The sequence below is a fragment of the Mastigoproctus giganteus genome, unplaced genomic scaffold, assembly GCF_048544385.1.
Source record: "Mastigoproctus giganteus isolate SK-2022 unplaced genomic scaffold, ASM4854438v1 scaffold_15, whole genome shotgun sequence".
Taxonomy (NCBI): Eukaryota; Metazoa; Arthropoda; class Arachnida; order Uropygi; family Thelyphonidae; genus Mastigoproctus; species Mastigoproctus giganteus.
The window spans coordinates 1,524,464-1,547,896 of record NW_028328292.1 but is presented as its reverse complement, the minus strand read 5'-3'; the positions used below and the strand labels follow the sequence as shown (position 1 = coordinate 1,547,896).

At 35.3% G+C, this 23,433-nt stretch overlaps 1 protein-coding gene across 1 annotated transcript in view; it reads right to left on the bottom strand.

Moving 5' to 3' along the window:
• The window catches only part of D12 (YEATS domain containing 2 homolog D12), a 52,881-nt gene extending 35,013 nt beyond the window's left edge, over nucleotides 1-17,868 (bottom strand). The window contains exons 1-2 of the mRNA XM_090389377.1: nucleotides 17,772-17,868; nucleotides 7,546-7,643 (exon numbers count right to left, since the gene is read on the bottom strand). Coding sequence (XP_090245503.1) covers nucleotides 7,546-7,643; nucleotides 17,772-17,865 — 192 coding nt within the window. The 5' untranslated portion in view covers nucleotides 17,866-17,868. The remainder of the gene's footprint in view (nucleotides 1-7,545; nucleotides 7,644-17,771) is intronic.
• Between the last annotated feature and the right edge of the window lie 5,565 nt (nucleotides 17,869-23,433).

The following is a 23,433-nucleotide window of genomic DNA, read 5'->3' as shown; positions in this document are numbered from 1 at the left end:
ATGATTGCATTATTCCACTGCTTAGGCGTCACACCTTTTCTAATGCACTTTGTGAAGAGCCTTGCCAGTTTTTGTGTTATGTCTCTTCCTCCCAATTTTAACAACTCTACAGTAACTTCATCTTCCCCCGGGGCTTTCCGATTCTTCATTTTCTTCAATGCATGATCTACCTCATCAGGAAGAATATCGGGTATGTCGTATGTGTTGCTACTTTGCAATCCATCTTCCCCACTGCTGGTATCATTCCCTCGCTCCTTGTATAATTCTCTATAGTAGTCTTCTGCTATTTGAATTATGCTTTCTCTGCTGTTTATAAGTACACCATCGCTATTCTTCAGTTTCAGTATCATTTGTCTTTCTGTATTACTGATCATGGCTGCTGATTTAAATCCTTTGTTTTCCCTTAATGCTTGTTCTACTTTTCTTGTGTTAAATCTTCTTATGTCCTCTCTGAGTCTCTTTCTAATGGCTTTGCATAACTCAGTATACTCAATTTTCTCCCTGTCAGTGTTTTTCTTGCTTTTCATTTGTCGTCTTTGGTTCATCATGACAAGTGTTTCTTGACTAATTTTTTCTTCTTTGGATTTCTTTTTCCCTATAGGTTTCTTGGGCTTTATCACTTTCAGAAAGTTGTAATATTCCTCGTCGATATCTTGGTCCTGACTAGTCTGCAGAAGCTCAAACTTGTTCTTAAGTTCCAGTACATACTGCTTTTTCTCCTCTTCTGTTATCTCAAAGACCTTTGTATTATTTACTCGAGTCAGTTTTTTCCTTTCCTTTCCTACATCTATATCAAGTGTACATCTTACCATTCTGTGATCACTTCCAACATTTACCTTATTCAGGACGGTGACATCATTCACAATATATCTTCTATTAGTGAGGATGAAGTCGATTTCATTAGTAGTTAATCCATTTGGACTCTTCCATGTCCACTTTCTGTTCACCCTTTTCTTGAAAAAAGTGTTCATTACTGACAGTCCTTGAGATTCTGCAAATTCCACAAGTCTTTCACCTCTTTCATTTCTTTCACCAATTCCAAAATTTCCTATAGTTCCCCTTTCTGTGCTGTTTTGTCTTTTTCCAACCTTAGCATTGAAGTCTCCCATAATAATAGTGTAGTGGGTTTTCTGCTCATCTAGAAGACTCTCAATTTCAGTGTACATTTCTTCAACCTCTTCATCAGCATGGCTCGATGTTGGTGCATAAATCATTATAATCTTTAGCTTGTATCTCTTAGAAATCTTGAGTATTAGTCTTGACACTCTTGGTGATGTACTTTTGAATTCCAAAATGTTGTTTTTAAAATCTTTATGGACCAGAAACCCAATTCCACCTTCACTCCTTTCACTGTTTCCATTGGTGTACAGCAGATTTCCACTTGATAAACTTATAAGTGATTCGTTTCTTCTTCTTGTTTCAGCCAAACCGATGATATTCCAATTCACATTTTCTAATTCCTTTTCCAGCTCTAATATCCCGTCTTCACCGATGAGTGTTCTTACGTTATAACAGGCCAAGTTCAGTTTCCGTGCATGGCAGCCTGGTCGTACCCAGAGATTCTTAGCACCCTCTGCTTCCACTCTAATCCTCTCGCTGCCGTAAGAGGGAGAGTGAAAGCTGCTGGGGACTGAGGGCCATTTGTTTCGTCGTGCTTTCATATTGCTGGAGGGGTTGGTCTTTTCCTCTTCATGCTGACCAGGCATCTTGAAGAGAACCACTCTACACGTTCGTTGCCACCTAAGTGACGTAACAGGGCTTACCATCGGGAAGGTGTGCATGAGTGGATTTTAGGGAGGCAGGCCAACCGGACTTCTCCTAAATCTTCTGTAATAGAGAGATATTGGATCCATCAGTGTTTTAGGCTGAGTGTCTGATAACACACAGGATACCTGTTCCCCTCTAAGCCCCCAGTACTTCATATCAATTCCCTATTGACACAGGGGGGAGAGGGGGGGGGAGAGAGAGAGAGATACTATTTATTTGAATACGGACCATTCTCCGCCTTGGTAATGCATTACTGTAGTAATTAGCACCATTATAACAAGAAAGCGATAAGTTATACACATATCAGTTATTTAAACACAGAGGGTCTTCACCTTTATAGCCAATCTCAACATAGAAGTTCTGTTTGGAACAATGTAATATCTAACTTTTTACAGACAGTATCTGATTTAAGTTGTTTCAACATAACATTTTTAATTTTAAAATTTTAAATTCTAAATTTAAAAGCTTTCATGAGAAACAAAATAACTCTTCATAAGAAACAAAATCTCAACAATATGGCCATGCTTGTTTTTGACAATGTGGCTGGCCTGTTAACAATACTGCAGATCTGGATAATCATATACATGTTTTCATGCCAACAAATATAACCTCTTTGTTTTAACCAACAGACCAAGGGCTGGAAGCAGCATTCAAGTTTTATCTCCAGTGGATCATGAGCCAACTGATCACCAAAACAGATGCCAAGGACCAGCCATCAATTTGGAAGTTCTGGTGAGGACACAATATTAAGAAGTCTATAGACAACACAATATTAAGAAGTCTATAGACAACACAATATTAAGAAGCCTATAAACACTGCAGCACTGTGAGAGAAAGTCACTTGGGTTACAATGAATGGTGTGTGACAGAATGTATGGAAGGAGAGCATTCAGTGTTCAGGAACTTGCTAGTCTCTGAAATTCAGTTACTAATCGTTGAACTGACAAATGAGATTGGCTTCAGCAAAGTGGGCATAAGTAGCATAGTGAAGAGGTGCTATTGCATGACTGCACTGGCTGGTAAGCATCTGATTAAGTTAAAGCAACAAAGAGCATAAATGAAAGAATCTGGAACAACTATATTGTCAGACCTGGTCCCAAAATCAGAAATCAAAGGACTCTGAAAGACTTTTGGCCCCAATTGGTATTAGTAAGGATAAATAATACTCTCAACAAGATTTTCAACATGATACTTTTCATAGGATGTTCTCTTCTTAAAATATTCAAGGTAATTCATGCAGCATTGATCAAGCATTGCTTTGGCCACAGACCTTTATACTTACACTCTGTGTTAAGCAGACAGTCAACGATCATGAATCTCCTGGACACCCCATTCTGGATTCAAAAGTCTTTTAGCAGCAAATCATAAATAGATATCATGTTCCTTGGTGTGAAGTTAGCATTCGACTGGAGGTATCAGTCCCTGCTCTACCCTATTTTCTGCAATCATACTTCAACAAAACCAGAAACCTTGTTGTAGTAGTAGTAGTAGCGGCATGTGATGCAAGAAAGCAAGTGTATGAGCTTATGTAGCATCAACCAAAAAAAAAAAAAATAACACCATTCCCTTCAAATGCCTGTCCAATTCCTCCTTAAATTTATTCAACCTATCAACTTCCACAACGACAGATGGAAGTTTGTTCCAGCAATTAACCACTCGCTGGCTAAAGGCAAATTTCCGCACATCTGTCTTTTCTTAATTTGAATTTATGCCCCCTTAGGTTCGTAATCTGAACAAGTGGAAGGATCCCATCAGAATTCAGCGTGCTCAACCCATTCAAGGCCTTATACACCTCAATCAGATCACCGCACAGGTGCCTAGTCTCCAGCCACTGCAATTTGCAGAACTTGAGCCTCTCTTGGTAATCCCTTCATTCCCCTCACCAATCTTGTTGCCCTTCTCTGTACACGCTCGAGCAAATCTACATCCTTCCTAAAATTAAGCCTCCAGACTTGTACGCAGTACTCAAGGTGTGGCCTGACCATTGCCTTATACAGAGGGACAATCACCTCCTTTTTCCTGCTAACAAAATTCCTATATATCATTGACAAAACCCCATGACTTGCCCTGGCAGCCTGTCTGCATTGCTCAGAAAACTTCATATCTGACTGCACAATTACTCCCAGGTCTTTTTCATTTTCTACCACCTTAAGTGTAGTACCACACAGTTGGTACTTTTCTCTCGGGTTACTTCTACCCATATGCAGTACTTTGAATTTGTCAAGGTTAAACTTCAGTTGCCACTTCTTAGCCCATCTGCCCAAATTATCTAGATTCTGTTGCAGTAACACACTGCCATTAACAACCCTGCCAACCTGTGTATCATCTGCAAACTTCGACACTAAGCCTGATATTATGGAAATAATTCGCAACTGGATTGCCAAGTTCTTAGAGTTTTGGTGCCTATCCAACCCACTGATAAGGAGACAATAAATCTTCAAAATGTTGAATCTAGATGATGGCATTCAACTGAGAATAATTAACACAATACCTCTCTACTTGTTGTTGTTTAGCAGTACAAGAGCCACAAAGGCTATAATGTGCCAAGCATTTTGTTGATAATCATTACAGTTGTTCCATTTATACTTATATTTTATTGTAACACTGTATTTGTTTCAAGTAAACAAAAATTTGCTGCTACTGGTTTGTCAGCTATTATTTCTTATAGGGTAGCAGGAACTGAAGCTTTCAACTAACATGACAGAATCACTTTCCCCTGTTACAGAGCAGACAATCCACATTAAAGTACTGCATAGTTAGCTGAATACTGCAGTACAACAGCAAAGTGGGTCTTTAAGGAGGTAGAAATGTTATCAGGTGGATGTGACCTATATATATATCCTAGCTAGTATTACTTTCTGTCTCTTAGAATACAGGGCTAGTTTTCCAGGGCCAAACTTCTTGCTTTATTTAAACAAGTTAATTGGTTGTCTGGGTTTACCAATGATTGATGTGCTGGCATTTTATATTCTTGAACTCTGCATGTGGTATGCTGAAGGGAAAATCAACAGGACTTGCTGCTATTCTTGCTGCAACATCTGAAAGTTCATTTCCTCAAATTCTGGCATGTCTGGGGAACCAGCAAAACTAAATAATTTCTTATTCCTATTTATATCACATTGTGTAGGGTATGGCAAGTTGAAATATGCCAGGTTAAGTGTGCATTTATCTTGTTTTTTTTTTTATTATTATTATTATTTTATTCATGGGTTAATACAATGGGATTATTCAAGGTTAATAGAATGGGATGATAATGGCATGGAATTGTGAGATTTTTGCCTAGTTTTAATAAAACAATGACATGGGCATTGAACAACCAGTTGAGTATAAAAATATTTTCTAAAAAAATATATTGTAGAGCAGCATATTAAGATGAAACAACACCAAATAATGACTTCAACTAAGATCTTGGTCTCGTGTTTGTAAAAATTAGTTACAGCTCAGCTAAAGTAAACAGCACATTGTAGAAATCATGATTAGCAGTGTCAAAAGTTCAGGAGAGATTTTTTCAGTACTATTTTTGACATTTTTGAATATGAGTGTGTACAGAGCCAGGGAGGATGTCATTGCAAAGGATTTATCCAATACTTCTGAGATGTCTTGAAAACTTGTGATGTATCAACCAGTTGCATGAAGTAACAGTAAGATAAATTGCACTTTTCACATACAGTTCAAGGTTTTATGGTTCTTGTAGCTGTGGAGGCATAGTGCATCCATGCTTCTCTTTTACTTATATGTCTGACCCCCCCCCTTGCTTCTGCTCTGGATCTTTATCACATTCACTGTAGTAGTTTTATCTCATTTTCTTGGTAATCATGCAAACATAGAAGAACATGCAAACATAGAAGAAACATAGAAGAACATAGAAGATGAAACAACACCAAATAATGACTTCAACTAAGATCTTGGTCTCGTGTTTGTAAAAATTAGTTACAGCTCAGCTAAAGTAAACGGCACATTGTAGGAATCATGATTAGCAGTGTCAAAAGTTCAGGAGAGATTTTTTCAGTACTATTTTTGACATTTTTGAATATGAGTGTGTACAGAGCCAGGGAGGATGTCATTGCAAAGGATTTATCCAATACTTCTGAGATGTCTTGAAAACTTGTGATGTATCAACCAGTTGCATGAAGTAACAGTAAGATAAATTGCACTTTTCACATACAGTTCAAGGTTTTATGGTTCTTGTAGCTGTGGAGGCATAGTGCATCCATGCTTCTCTTTTACTTATATGTCTGACCCCCCCCCTTGCTTCTGCTCTGGATCTTTATCACATTCACTGTAGTAGTTTTATCTCATTTTCTTGGTAATCATGCAAACATAGAAGAACTGTTAACATACTTAAATCGTACTGGCCTATATGCAAATATATAATCAAATAGTTAAAAGGTATATGGATATAAGAAATAAACTATGAAGTGACACAATTTGGCCTTAGTAGCCCTTGTGACATTAAACTTAATAACAACAACAACAACAACACTGTAGTAGGATGCTTCTGAAAGGATTCCATATCTTGTTTGTTTTGCACAGTTGCATTCTTCCTTACATCAGGCCTTTGGATGTATCTGGTACTTTTGTTGACTTTTTAGAAACTACAGGCTTAAACATGCACAGTAATCAATTTGTGATATGGTCTACTGCAATAAACTAAATTATACAGTACAAGTTTTTTATTTAAAAATACTGAATTTTGATATCTTTATCAAATGGCATCTTCAAAGTTGCAATTAGTGATTTTGTTTTCACAAGGAGGTAAATTTATATATGTGTGACACACTATACAATAGTGATCCTTCATTTGAATAAACTGAATATTCCTGGAAGTTTGGTATCCAGAATGATGTGCTTCTATAACATAGGATCTACGATACCTCCAGTGTGTCTTTTTTTCAACAACAACACTGTAGTAGGTTAATTGAATTAGTTTATATATATATATATATATATATATATATATATCACTAAAAAGATGTCAATAAAAGTTCCTATTATATGTAAATTGTTTGTAATTTGTAAATATTATTCATTAAGCTTGCCAGTAAATTCTAGTAATTCACAGAAAACAGCAGGATGGCTGAATGTTACTTAATTGTGCCCGCATGAGGATAATTCAGAAAACTTAAACACTGAATTTACAGATTTTCTGACTTTCCAGAAAACTTAAATACTGAATTATATTTTTAAGTATTTCCACATTTTTCTAACTTTATTAGTCTTCAGTAGATAATAATCTACTACATATCACTAAAAAGATGTCAGTCAAAGAATTATTAGTCTTCAGTAGATAATAATTTACTGAAGACTAATAAATACAGTCTAAAATAAACTAATGAAGTCTTTAGTAGATTATTATCTACTGAAGACGTTATTAGTTCAGTAGATTATTATCTACTGAACCCATGACACAGAGGATATATCACAGCAGAAAATAAGGTGAGATCAATGGCAGAACTTGACCCAGAAGGGCACAAGAATATAAAAAATGTCGTTTGCAAAGAAGTATTATAGAGACTTTACTACATTTTGTATGTGTGAAATTGTTATGCAACGTGCACATTTTGAATAATTGGAAAGATGGTGAAACGAAAGAAAATTTATAAGTTTCCTCAGATACAAGGAATGAGAAAGGATTTGACGCATGCTGGCTTACCTGCTCACAACAAAACATGGACTACATTTCTTTAGGAGATCTAGAGAAAAACTCTGCCACCAATTACGAAATTTTCGCAATGGGTACAGCTAGTATAAATCTTAACCTTGATTAAATATTAATACCTGATCAATAATACTGATTTCCACTTGTTGTTCTTTTATAGCCTGTCTAAATTCTGTACTCAGTACTGCTTCAATTCTTTTTACAGTTTCCTTCCTAGCTGATAAAAAAGATTAATGACAAACACGATAAAATTAAACTGCTGCATTTATAAAACAAAATCATAATAGATAATGCTAACTAGAGCCTACTGCTAAACACATATGTATGAGTTCTTTTTATACCCTAGTTACAATTAAAGGATATATGTTTGAAAACAATGAAATCAAATCATAAGGATACACATGATAGAACATATTTCCTAAGTATTAGAAAATGAGCAGGCAAACTACCCTCTTCTCCAAAATTGTGAATTTTAACCCTTACCTTGGTTCTCCTACCAACCAGCAATGTTTCAGCACCTACTGGTGCCTCATCAGGAATGAGCAAGGAAGGTGCAAGTTTCCCTTTTAGAAATGAGTATTCCAACAAACAGCCCTATGGTCTAATTTTACTGCTGTCAAAACCATATATATTTTTTTACTAACAAGGGTTAAAAAGGACCTTTTTTCCCATAAAATATTACAATTACATTTACTAGAATCCACCAGCACAGGAGACAGCTAGCTCTAACCCTCAGTGAACAGGTATTTGCTTTACATACTTTTAAGCAATTTCTCACTTCCTAATGAGGTTCCGACAGATGATAAAATACAGCAGACTCTCGATTTACTGGGACACTTCAAGACTCCAAATTAAAAAAAAAAAAAAAAAAAAAAAAAATCAACCAAAAATCATAAAATTCAAGTAATGACTAGAATACAGTAGTTATAAACAGATGTTTTGAAATTTGGAAATAAGCAACAAGAAGTGGCATTATAAGCCGTCATTGGGAGATTAGTGTACCCATTATCTTGCAACCCCGCTATCTTCACACCCACCACTCAAAAAAATATAAAAATTAAAAAAACAGAGAGAGCAAATGTTTAGTTTGTTTTAGTGCGGCGTCTCGATTGTTGTGTTCTGTTGCACCGCAAAAAGACAAATTTTGTCTTGTTATTTATGTCAGGGATGTCGAAATTTTTTTTATAGTAACTATGTATATATATATATATATATATATATATTTTTTTTTTTTTTGTTTAGAAATCGCAAAAATGATGGGTAAACGCAAAAGAGTTGCGCTTTCAGTTAAACAAAAACTTGAAATTATTCAAAAGTTTGAAAACGGTGCATCCGTTAAATCTTCAATGAACCATTATAATATAATGTTGGTGACCAAACCATATGCAACATCGTAAAAAATAAAAGGAAGCTATTAGATTTAAAACTGACATTGCAAAAAAAGCATCATATTGGACACGCGAGTAGTACATGACAAGTTTTTTTGTTTTTTATCTATCGCCATATTTTTTACGCAGGTTGCTGCACATTTTTTGATACAGTAAATCCCTGACTTACGCAACTAGAGATTAACGTAAATTTTTTCTCACACTATTTTTTTTATTATTATTATTTTTTTAGGATTGTAAAATTTAAAAAAAAAATAAAATAATAATAATAATAAGCAATCAATAACAACGATCACGGCACGCACAAATTGCACAAGTGAGATACGGAGTAACAAGCAAAAAAATAGGAAAGAAGAAAAGATTCTTACAATTTATTTATGGTTTTTTTTTTATATGACTGAAGATTTCAGTGAAGGGGACACACATTTCACCATAATAACGTAAAAACTCACAGAATTTCAGCTATCGGTATTTTCGCAAATGCAATAAGATCGAATTTACTATCCATTTATAATTAGATGCACGAAGAGAAAAGCCCAAATAAAGTGGAAAGTGCAAATTGTTTTTATTGTTTTATGGTAGTGACCTCCAGAAATGTGCTTTAGTAAAATGTGAGCTTGTGCAAGGTGATAATAGTGAGATTTCGCCTTAACCCTGTGAAATTCTTTACAGAAAATTTCATTTTGACAGTTATCATGGTGCCGACTAAGAGAATAAGTGACAGCGGTACTAGTAAATTTACCAAGCAAAGAAAAGCGATCGATTTGGATTAGAAAATTAAACTAATAAGAATGCATGAAAATGGTGAAAGATTAACAAGTAATGCGCTGAATTCAGATTTGTTAATAATAATATAGTAGCAACTTGTTATTAGTCATTCCTGAGTTACGTAAAACTCGACAAAGTAAGAAGTTATGTCTTACGCTTACGTATGTCGAGGACTTCTGTATTTTTGGATTAACCGGCAAATCAATTATCCGGGATTTGTTTTTTTACCATCTAACTCGAAAAATCAAGAGTCTATTGTGTGTCAGTTCTTTCTGCAACATGGTTTAAACAAATGTATTGAAAACTTTACTCAAATTTAATTATTCATATATTTGTAAAATAGTCTCCAAAAAATTTAACAATGCAAGGGGCTTTTGAAAAAAATTTATGGCCTGAGCATGAAGGGTTTATTTGAGAAGTCTGGTAACATGTTACTTTTCAATGTAGACCCCTTTGGAGTCAATACACTTTTGCCACCAATGCTGCAATGCACTGATTCCAGGTGCAAAGAAAGTTTTCTCTTGGGCCTCCAGGAATGGAATGCATCCACTGCAGTAACGATGTCAATGGGAAAATGGATGCCAGCCAGTTATTTTTAGAAATTTGGAAATAGGTGAACATTCAATGGTGCTAAATCTGATGAATATGGGGGATGGTCCAAGATTTCAAAGCTGCACACGTGCAGTGCAGCCATGGAATGAAAGAATGGTGCTGAGTTTTCTTCAGCTTTCTTTGATGTTTTCATGCAAACAACTCCCAAAGTTTGCATAAATAAAACCAATCATCATGAAGTTAAATGAATTTGTGTTGCTAAAGGTTGCATATGACAAAGTTTCAACTGTTGTGTAATGTTTATTGCTAAGTAGTAGTGGAAGCAAACCTCAGAACAGGTAATTGATTGCAAACCTCAGAAGATATGCTGCTGCATCATCATCATCAGCCATTTTCAATCCACTGCAGGATGAATGCCTCTCCAGCAACTTTCCAGTTTCTTCTGTTTTGTGCAATGGCCATCCATTTACTACTCACAAACTCATGAATTTCATCTGTCCATCTCTGTTGTTGTCTTCCAGGTTTTCTTCTAGCTCCTCTTGGGTACCATTCTGTTATTTTCTTAGTCCATCTGTCATCATGCCTTCGAGCTATGTGTTCTGCACAAAACCATTTTAGTTCTTTAGTTTTGATAAGAATATCCTTTACTTCAGTCTGATTCCCAATATAATTCGTTCCATTCTTCGCTGTGTAGTTCTCAGCTTCTCTTCCAATCTTTTGGTGAGTGCCCAAGTTTCACTTCCATAAGTCATGGTGGGGAGTATACATTGGTTCATTATTTTATGTTTCAGACAAATTGGGATATTGCTCCTCAGATGTGACTATATTTCCTGAATGCTATCCATCCAAAATTTATTCTTATCTTGACTTCCAGCCATTTATCATTATTACAGCTAATAACTTGTTCCAGATAAGTATATGACTTCACCTTTTCAATTACTGCTCCTTCAATCATTATTTCCCTTTCTGTGGCATACTTGTTCATCATTACTTTTGTTTTAGCCATATTCATCTTTAGTCCAAAATCTTTACTAGCAGTGCATAATTGATTAAGATTTTCCTCTAATTCTTTGGGATCGTGGCTTATGACCACAATGTCATCTGCAAATCATAAATAGTTTAGGTACTCTCCATTCACATTGACTCCTTTCTGCGACCAGTCTAATCTTCTAAAAGCTTCCTCAAGGGCAGCAGTAAACAGCTTCGGAGATATTATGTCTCCTTGTCGAACTCCTTTCTCAATTTTAAATTTCCTACTGTCTTTGTCCAATCTAATAAAGGAGGTAGCATTCTCATATATATTCTTCAAAATCATAATATATGGGGTATCTATGCCTTGTCTTTCCAATGCCCGAAACATTGCCCTATGCTGTATGAAGTCAAATGCCTTTTCATAATCCACAAATGCCAGGCATAATGGTGTTGTATATTCATTTGCTTTGTCCATCAGCTGTGACATTACGTGAAGGTGATTCATAGTTGAGAATCCTGTCCTAAAGCCAGCTTGCTCTTTCGGTTGATTCTCATCAAGTATTCTTTCTAATCTGTTAGTAATGACCCTTGTGAACAACTTGTAGATGTGGGATAACAAGCTAATTGGTCTATAATTTCCAATTTCTGATTTGTCTCCTTTCCTATGCAGCAAAACTATGATTGCATTATTCCACTCCTTAGTCGACACACCTTTTCTAATGCATTTTGTGTCATGTCTCTTCCTCCCAATTTTAACAACTCTACAGTAACTTCATCTTCCCCCAGTGCTTTCTGATTCTTCATTTTCTTCAACGCATGTTCTACCTCATCAGGAAGAATATCAGGTATGTTGTATGTGTTACTAATTTGTGATCCATCTTCCCCACTGCTGGCATCATTCCCTCGCTCCTTGTATAACTCTTTATAGTGGTCTTCTGCTATTTCAATTATGCCTTCTCTGATATTTATAAGTACACCATCGCTATTCTTCAGTTTCAGAAGATATGCATATAACTATATAAATGTCCTGTAGGCAGCTCACAGCCCAGAAACTACATGTGGGACAAACCTGTTCTAAGACAATAAACACCACTGTGTTGATTGTGTCCTAGTCTCAGATCTGCTGAATAGTATCACTGCAGATCTAACTGACACAACCTTCTCTCAGCAGTTATAATGACAATAATGAAAGAGAAAAAATTATCACTCTCCCGTGGAAAAAGTGAGATGAATAACAATAATAAATACTTTCTCAAGACTATAAAGAAATTATACGTGTGAAGTAGATTCCACTTTTGTCTAAACATGAGACAGGTAAAATCAAATTCTCAGTATTAGTAGTAGTAAATAACAAGGAAGCAAAACAAAATGACATCAACTATATAGTTGAGGCAAAAAAAAAAAAAAAAAAAAAAATCATAATCAACTATCCATCCCCTCTAATAGTTTGCCTAGTTCTTCCTTAAATTCATTTAAACTACCCACTTCTACAACACTAAATGGAAGTTTGTTCCAACAATTAATTATCTGTTGGCTGAAAACAAATTTCAGCACATCTATCCTGCAACCATCCATCCTGAGTTTCAATTTATGTCCCTCTCTGTGTGTGTACCTTTGAGCAAGAGGAAGGAAATCATCAGCACTGAGCTTACGTGATTCATTCAAAGCCTTAAATACTTCAATCACCTTTTCCAGAGGCAACAATTTGAGAACTGAGGTCTTTCTTGGCAAAGTACTAATCTAGCTCTTCTCTGCATCAATAAAATGAAGTATCTAGACCTGTATGCAGTAATCAAGATGTGGCATAACCATTGCCTTACACAACACTATAATCACTTCTTATCCCTGCTGGTAAAATTCCTGTATATCACTGATAAAGCCCATGAACTGTCCTAGCATCCTGCCTGCACCATTACCCCCAAGTACTGTTCACAGATCGTCGCCTATTCACATATTTTAATGATTTTATGAGTGAGGTATTTAGAAGACAGAATACTCTAATGGTAGATACTGGTGGATTGCCACCTTATAGCAGGGACAGAAACCCACCTGATTCAGATCTATAGATATGAAATATCCAGGTAAATTCTTCTTAGTTGGGGCCTAGTGGCCGGACTGAAAGTTCAAAGGGAAAAAAAATAAAAAACTAAGAAAGGAAATTATGCGTTGAGTTCTTTTTATTGTCTATACCAACTTACTGTATACAACTCCAACCCAATTAATAGTTTAGCATTGCAGTTGATAGCAATGGATAGGCTGTGGACTAGGGAGTGGCCTTTAGCATTAATGGAATTTAAATGTAATGTAATGCCATTACCACCACAGGTAGCAGTAATCCCGTATTCTGGGATTACTGCTACCATATATGGTACCTTGCATTTGTCACTGTTAAACTTCAGTTGCCACTTCTCAGCACATCTGCCTAATTTCTGTAGACTTTGTTGCAGTAGCATTCCATTTATACTGTCTCCATTGCTCCATTTATACTGTCTGTAAATTACGTGCATTCTGTAGTCGCTTTTTCTGTTTGCTGGACCAAAAACCTGAGTTTCCGGGACAATAAACAGTGTAAGTGTAGTGCAAATTGTTTTTACTGTTTTATGGTAGTGACCTCCAGAAATGGGCTTTTAAAAAATATCATGAAGGTATTCAAAATTGATTCTTATAACCAATTAGTCAGTTAGTTAGTTATTTTGGTTTTTAGGAGCATTAGCAACTAGGGCCATATTGCTCCGGGAATATGCGGTGGTCATTCCCTGACCTTTCCGCATCCTCCGTATTTGGTGGTGACAGACTCGAACTTATAACCAAACATAGCAATAAACAGTGTTTGAGTTGTTGGAGTAGGATTTTTTTAGGAGCAACCACAACTAAGGCCATATTGCTCCATTTATACCGTCTGTAAATTGCATGTGTTCTGTAGTCGATTTTTCTGTTTTCTGGACGAAAAACCAGAGTTTCCAGGACAATAAACAGTGTAAGTGTAGTGCATTTTAATGGTTTGGATTGGTTTTTGAAATTTGATTCTATAAAGAAGCCTGATTCTAGTGATCATGCACCTACTTATTTCAGGGCTTACAATTGTCTCAGACCGGACTACGTAGCATTTCCTATCAGCCAGTAGCAGATTTTTTGTAAACATGTTGGCCGAGTGTTTCATTTTTGAATCCTTTAGTTAAAAGTGATTTTTGTGTTGTGCTTATTTGACATAAATTTATATAAAACTAATACAATTTCCATTATAAAAATGACCTTTAAGAGAAATAAATAGCTTAGTTATATAGTGACATTTTCAACTTCTGAATTCTTGGAACGAATTACCAAAAAAAAATGTGTTATTGGGTTCACATTACAACATGATGGTGTCTCTGGAATGGACTGATATCACAAAGCAGGGGTCCACGGTACACAGCAGCTGATTTTTGTACTTCGTGCGTGGGATTCAAAACTATCGATATATTTTCGATATACAGTATTTTTATTAATTTTGAGAAGCTTTGTATGTATCTACAAGTTGTACATAAGTCGTTTGTATAAGTAGAGACATGCCTGTATTTAGTAAATTGATAACAAAAAAAACAAGCTGTTAAAAAAGCAACCACTTTCATAGATGTAATATTTACACTAAGAATTCAGTGTTTCAGCCACAGTATTATATGTAACCATTGCAAAATGCATGAAAAAAAGAAATTCCATACCTCTGGTGCAAAAGTTGCAGATTCTAAATGATTCTAAAGGAAACTGAGCCATTTATTCCAAAATTATGTCTCTACTGATATGCTCAATTTTAGTAACTTAATGAATGACCAATTTCTAATATTATACAATTATACAAAAAATTAGTCTTATTCATTTTAAAATACTTTAATGAAACATATAATATACTATGTACATTTTATTTCCTAAGAAGTGTTTGGCACTCAGAATTTTTCTTACAGTCCATTTTGCTTTCCCCCCCCCCTTCAGAAATCAGCAGTAATCTCCCATCATGGCAGTATCTCAACAACCTTGGTATCACTCTTCCATCGTGGATAGGTCCTGATGAAAGCATTTGCCTTGCTCATCACTCACATCTCCCGAATTTTGAGAAAAAAAAATTGAGAGGGGAACGAAGAAGATGAATTTGCAAAGACATATGGTAGCCATAACATAATAACATTGCAGTCAAGTTTACATGAGATTCATAATTATCTTCTTTCCTTCTTCCAAGAAACAATGCACAGCTGCCAGTTCAGTATCCTGTAGCTTTGTTTCAAATACATCATCTTCGAGGAGTTTCTCTGAGGCTCAATGAAAATTCATTTTTTCAGTTTTGCATCTGTTAAATTGGGAAACACTTCGCAAAATTCTTAATTAATCCAAGCTTTACATGCAAAGGTGGAAGAAGAACCTCTTTTGATTTAACCAGTGGAACATATTTTATATTCTCTCTCTCTCTGGTGAAAATTGGTCCCTCTTTTCCCACTGCTGCATAATATGTTTTTCTGTTGCAGACCTATCCCACAAACATAGCAAAACAGTATTTTGTGAAACCTCCCTGTAAGTCAGTGAGTTATCCAATTACCTTAAGATCAATATAGACATTCCAAGCAGTCATGGTACTCTATTGCACATGATCTTGGACATACTTTCATATGCTTCTTTCAGGTCAACAGCATAAAGTAGAGGAACTAATACGAATGCTTTTACACTGTGCATCAAAACTACTTTTAAGCTTAATTTTGAAGCATTAATAAATATGTGCCATACATTAGGATTGTGTTTAATGCCCAATTCACGCAGAAGACCATAAATATCTCCACAGAAACAAGTACCACCTTCAACAATGAAATATTCTGAAAATACTTTGTGATGTTTTTGATATAATTTTAGTTCCTGCTTCAGGCAACTTCACTGCTGTAATCTAGCCCCAAGAAGACCTGATTGTTCTTTAGATAAGTTTAAATCAACTAAGTCAGCAGTGCATTATAATTTTCTGGTAGGTAGTCCAAATCTGTTGAAGTTAACAAAAATCTTTGCTATAGTCATGCGCTTCTTTTATCCCAAAATTTTGGAAAATCTGGTTTCAGAAAGTCTTCATTATGTGGAACAAGCCTTATTGCAGATAGTATGTTAGGATACTGGATTATGTGCCTGCTTTTTCTGGATATTCCTGGTCATGCAGAAATAGCAATCTTCAATGTGGTTACATAGTTCTTTCCATATGATAGGAACAGCAAAAGTCATACTTTTAATTTTTCCAGTTAGCCACATCCTCAGATTTACAGTGGAGGTAATACAGCCCATATATGGAACTCAAGGGTAATACAGCACATATATGGAGAAAGTTTTGTCCTGATAACCAATCTTCATGATAAGTACAAAGAATATGCACATTGAGTAATACTGCAGATTTTCCACCATCGTAGAGTTTTGTCTTAAACTGTCCACATATGCAGCAGAAATTGTCAGGATGATTCAGATACTTCCTTTGCTTCATTGAATCATTTTAACAATATAATGTTAAGCAAAACATAGAAGAAACAAACAATATATAACAGGTACACGATAAACTTTACATATACTCACACTACAACCGCCTTTCAATTACTGAAAGAGGTACACAGACAAGGCTAAACATGTTAACCCTTCCCAACATTACTGCCTTTTATGAGTACACGCAAACATTATTATTTGCTGGTAATACAACAGATCAATGCCGTATATACTTCTCTAAGCTGATGTAAGATATACATATTATGGGTAAACACAAAAACCTCTATAGGTAGAAATTGTGATGAGAAATTTTAAGAATTATTTTCGAAATGTACACACAGAAATTGACTGCAAACTGATGCTATATTAGTGGAAGCAAAAACTGAAATACTTAAGTATCTAGTCTAGTGTAATTAGACTAGGCAATCAACCATTAGTTTAATGGTCATATGTCACAAATACAATTTTCAGTACATAAATCAGCCATGAACAGGATATACAATAATGTTTTCAATGTATTCTGAATTGTATTTGCAAATAAAGGAATATTATTAAAAGGAAATAAAGAAGATAAAATTTATATACATATAATTCACTACTTTCTATCTATCCATCATAAATCTAATAGTATTTGTTTACTATTGTGCATTACAATTCTATTCAATGGTCTGGTTTCCACTGTTTATCCAATGTGTTTGTTAAGAAACAGTGGCAATGGAACCAATCAAAACCATGTAAATAATGTTTGTTCTTATTCTTTGAAAACAGTGCCAGTCTTATGGTAATTTGGTTCATATGATTTTGTCACATATTATATCTGTATGGGTGTATTCACAAAGAAATTTGTATTTTGTTTAAGCTGAAAAATCCAGAATAATATAAAAATGCAATAACCAATGGCAAAGATACCTATAAATAAATAACCCAGTGGTTTCAATAAGTCCTAAAACTAGCATATTTAAAATATGATTAACAGCAGTGGAAAAATCAGAATGTAGGGTGCATCTTACACAGATAAGACTAAACAAATAAAAAGTAAATCTTGAAAAACAGTGTATCAATTATTTATGAGTAAATCAAAAAAATAATTTAACGTTGAGGAGAAAACAATATATTTTTTATAATTTTATAATCAATTATTATTATTAAGAAGTGCACCTCAGCACCTTTATAAAACAAAATGCATTTACCATCTTGCTCTAACATCTTTAGCCTTTTTGGATGAAGGTGAATAGGTATACTATCATATTCAGGATCTTGATCAGAATGTCTTTTTGCTGCCATGACAGTCCTGAAAAATATTGAAAAATATTACTTTACATGTACAGCAGTATTTATTACTTTTAATATATGAGATATTCTATGAAACAAAGGCCATACTTCAGGAGATTGTTAATTAGGTGATTTTGAGTCACATGATCATGCATAATAGGCCTCCGTAGCTGAGTGGTCAGGAACGGGAATGCAGTAGCACACGCTCTTTGAGTAGACCAGGGTTCAAGCCCCTGACTGCTGAATACGGTCGATCTGCCAACCCGCACTGGACCAGCGTGGCAGATTATGGTCCATTTCCCTCAGAATGAATTGTTGAGGAGGCTTCCATCCTGCAGTGGGTTGATAATGGCTGCACTTTACCTTTTTTTTTTTTTTTACAGTATTCACAGCTAAAAACTAGCTAAAGACTCTTTCTGAAAAGCAAGTAAATGAAATTAAAATCACAGAAATTCAGCAAAAATTTCAAACAGGGAAGAAGTTTTGCTATGATTTATTAGTACCAAGCAGATGAACAAGGGAAGAACTTTTGCAGTGATTTATTAGTACCAAGCAGATGCCCTTTGAAAATATGTTGTGAATTAATCATTAATTAATTTCTAAAAATCTCAATATTTTTCTACCTTCCTAAATACACTCAAACTTTTATTTGAGATGTTTTATAAAGGAAAAAATATTGTTTACATGGAATTATAAATGAAAAGAACCTGTCAGATGCTAGACAATATTTGCTTTTTTTGTTATGCTTAATATGCTAGTTTCATTTCATAAACAACACATCGAGGGCACATGTACTTCTAAATTGGTGCATCGCCACGCATATATATGGTGGAAGCACCTGCTATGCAAAGCAGTACCTCCTAGTTTTATGTAGTATGTACATTCAAAAAGTTTCTGGAATCACACACTGGTGCATTACAAAAAAAAAACTTTATGGGCGCCTCTGTAGCCAGGTGGGCAGGAGCACCAGGGCGTAGCACACGCTTCTTGATTAGACCGGGGTTCGAGCCCGTGCCCACCAAATACAGAGGATGCGGAAAGGTCAGGGAATGACCACCGCATATCCCCGGAGCAATATGGCCTTAGTTGCTAATGCTCCTAAAAAAACCAAACAACAACAACAAAAAAAAACCATGACTGATTCTTTTTGCAATACTTCACAAAACAGTAGGATGGCTGTCGCATACAGCAGACATTCTACTGCTCTGACCTTGCACTGTCTGACTTCTGGTTGTTCCCTAAACTGAAAATGAGGCTTCAGGATCATTGTTTCACTACAGAGGATGACATCAAAGAAAACACAAAAGTGGTTTGTGTGCTTAAAAAACATGATTTTAAAGAATGTTTCAAAGCTTAGGAAGATTAACAGAGAAAGAGTGTGGGGGGGGAGTGCATGCGAAGAAAAGTACTTTGAAGGCAATTAGATTAGTAAACCCAACTGTTCACTCAACAAACTTTTACAGTAAAATTCTGGGAACCTTTTGAATTTTTATTATTATTGATGTACAAATTTTTGCTTTGATTATTATTTAATTTATCTGCAAATGTAAATTTGCATTTAAGTTTTCATTTACAGTAGAATAATTTTTTTTTAAATTTTTTAAATATATGAATTTCTTTTAAAAAATGAATTTTTTAAATACTTAATAAAAGTTGTATTAAAAATTTAAAAAATTACACACAGTAAGCTATTTAATTCATTAAGAAAAGAAGAAATACTACAAGCAGAATTTAAAAAAAAAAAAAACTTTTCCAGAAATAAAAAAACAAAGTTGAGCACCTATCAAAGGTCAGTAACCTTTTTTGAGTGAAGAGCCATTTTTGATCTAATTTTAAAATAAACAGAATCCAAAGAGAAACCTCAGCTCAAGCTGGGAGGGGATGATTTTTTAATTAATGTAACAGAGTGGGAAGGTGTTTTATTAAAAAAATATATATATTTTGAAATATTATTTATTAATACTGAAAAAACATAACAAACATCCAATTAGGTACAAATTAATGTGACTTTTGCTGCTGAACTTCTTGAATGAGTCTCTCAACATCAGGCGAGTATGCCGTAATTTTCATCTTTAAACATGCTGAGAGACTCGCATTGTTCAGACGGTTTCTTGATTTATTTTTAATTTAGTTCATTTTCGAAAATATTTGCCTACAGAAATACATCAAACAAAGCACTAAGAGAAGTCCAAACGCAAATATTTTCAAATTTATATACTTGTCTGCTACTCCATGTGTCAAACACAATTTGGCCTTGCTTTTTCAACTCATCTATCACCGTCCATTTGTGTAGAATTGCAAGGGCAGCCTTTTGCCTTTCCAAATCCTCAATTTCAGTTTTAAGGCATTTTAGTCTTGCACTCCACATGTCCTTGATTTTTAAGTCCTCTAACTCCATTTCAAATTGTGCTTCACATGGGCTAAAAGTTAAAGAGCTGAAGTTACAAAGAGCCACATGCGGCTTGCGAGCTGCAGGTTGCCAACCCCTGACCTATCAGGTTCTGCACAACTGTTTGTAACAAACTGTGGGATAACTGTTAAGAGGTTAAAAGCATAAAAGGACCCACCTCTCCTTCTATCATGCTTATCCTTCCTGTAAACAATGTGTAACTTATATCAGAATGATACTGTGTTTCTGATTCCTATGATGTCCACATTTTGCACATCACATGGAAAAGTAACCCAACTCAAAAAATGCAATTTGTCAGAGAAGCAAAAACAAAGAAAAAAGACAAGGTTTTATCTCAATAAGTGGGCATTAATAATAGATAAGAAAAGATAAGATTTTGTTCAGGATAATATAAATTATTTAATTATTTCCTAGTTACTGTAAAATTTGAAAAATTAAAAAATTACTATTACAAAAACACCTGTATAAATTTTACACAGGGCCCCGCAAGAAATTCTTGAACAGGGCCCCACAAATTTTAAGGCCAGCTCTGGCTGTAAAGTATAACAATGCTTAAAAGGAAATGGGTACCTTCTTTTTTGTACAGTTTTACAGTTTAACAATTTAACACTTGTACGTATCAGTACAAATTTTAAACTGTTTGCACTAAATAGAATTCAAATAAAATAATGCCTAAATCCATAATTTCCCTTGAAAAAACTAAAACCCTTCCTTTTATCCTTGATAACAGTTATCATTTTAGACATGCCTCACATGAATATACATCAAGCTCTTTTAAAATCCAGAACCCATGTGGATTGAGAGGTGCCAGATTTTATAGTAGCATGAGGTATTTCACAAAATTAATTGAGACATTTTATAAAACATGATGTGGCAGCACTGTGCATGCATACAGCATATCAGCATGTAAGTTGAACTCCTTCTACACAAGAGAAGTTCATTCAGTGTGTGTCGACTGCATCATGAAAAATAGAGCAGAAGAATATCGAACAATATTACACCATCAAATTGTGTCAACAAAAGCATGACAGAAACATAAAAAAATTAAACAGAACTTATAGAGATCAAATTGTATCTTAGGCCCGATTTTTCCAATTGCACAAGGCCTTTTTGGAAAGACATTGAAGATAAACACTATACAGTAATACCCCTAAGTTACGCGATAGGTGGGTCCGACGAAAATCGCTTAAGTCAAATTCGCGTAAGTCGGGGTACAACTTTGCATATAAATACATATATATTTTGTTTAATTGGGACCAAGGACTAACAAAAACACTAGTTTAGAAGAAAAATATTTAATAAAATTGCAGTTCTTTATACATATTAATACAAAATATGTATTAAAAAAATAAATGAGTTACATAAAAAAGTTATTTCAATGTCGATGGCTTCATAAAATCTAACAAATTCGTCTGACGACACAGCGCCTTCTTTTTTTCATGCAGAATTTCTTTGTAGAAAGCTAATAATTTTTTTATTCCTTGCTTTGTAGCTATAACGCGTTCTTCGTTGGAGTCTGTTTTCTAAAATTTTTAAGCCCTTTTCAATTGAGCTGAGACCTTCTGTCAAGCTTGCAATTGTCATGTGCTTTTCTGGTGGAACTGGGTCTGAAGTGTCGGATACTTCAGTGACGTTTTGCTCACGCATCTCTATGAGCTCATTCATTGTCAGCTCCTGACTATGTGAATCCAACAGCTCGTTGACATCATCACCACTGACTTCCAAATCTAATTGCCTGGCAAGATTAACAACTTCTTCTATCACATGAGCGACATGATCAGTTTCTGGCGTTGTTTTCGTCTCGGTTTTGAAAAAAAAATGGACAAAGTTACTTCCAGACACCATTCAATGTTTTTTTGTGAATTTCATCCCAAGATTCTTCAATGATTCTTACGGCATCTAAAACATTGAATTGTTTCCAAAAGTCTTTAACAGATATCTCACTATTTTGTCTCATAGCTTCATTCAGATGTGCAAACAAACGCCTCGTGTAGTAAGCCTTGAATGTTTTGATGACTCCCTGGTCCATCAGTTGAAGCAAGTTGGTTGTGTTTGGAGGCAAAAACACAACTTTCACACGTGGGTCGAAATTAATTAGGGTGGTAGGAGAGTGACCGGGTGCATTGTCAATAAGAAGCATCACTTTAAATGGAATCTGTTTAGACTTGCAATAACGTTCAACTTCGGGTATGAAGTGGTGACCAAACCAGTCCTCAAAAACGGAAGCTGTCACCCAAGCTTTATGATTTGACTTCCAAATCACTGGTAAGCTAATTTTAGATATACACCAATCAAAAAAACCAAGAACCGCGTAACTCCGAGTTCGCGTAAGTCGGGGTATTACTGTACAAAGAGACCTGTCTGTAACAACAGAAGAAAATGTGAAGGTAAGGGCTCTGATTGTGTCTGACCAATGGTTGACTATAAGAGCAATGGCAAGTGATTTGAACATGAATCACAGGGCTGAACATGACATTTTAACAGAAATTTTCGAAATAGGCAAAATTTTTGTGAAAATGGTGCCAAAAAAATCTCACTGAAGAACAGAAGAAAAATTGGAAGAACATCTGTCTCAGTCTTCTGGAACATAATGAAACTGAGCTAGAGTTCCTTCAATGAATGAATGAATGAATGATAATGGGTATAAGGTATGTTCGTGTCAGATGGCACCTGGGATTTCTCCCATCTCCGTGTGTGTTCGCTGTATCGAGGACAGTACACTGTCAAGCCAGAGACTTGAAAGTGTGTGGGCCAGGTCTATGCAGTGTGATGTGTTGTGCCCACTGTTTTCCAGCTTATTGGCCGCCAGGCCCCTAGTGGGGCCCAACGTTGCCCATACCTCGCCATGTGGAGGCTAGCCGGGTGTGTCCAGTATCACAACAAGTTTCTCTGACAGGTCCTGCCACCTAGTTTCCTGGGATTTCAGTGGCTAGGACCTAATGATAATGGGTAATGAAACATGGATTTTTGAGTACAATCAAGAAACAAAATAATAGAGCATGAATGGCACACCACAAATTCGTTCACAGCTGAAGAAAGCACAAATGAGCAAATACAGAATCAAAGCAATGTTCATCTGTTTTTTTTTTTTTGTTTTTTTTTTGATCAGTGTGGAGTGGTGCACAAAGAGTTCGTGCCTCAACGTAAAACTGTCAACCAATGTTTCAACT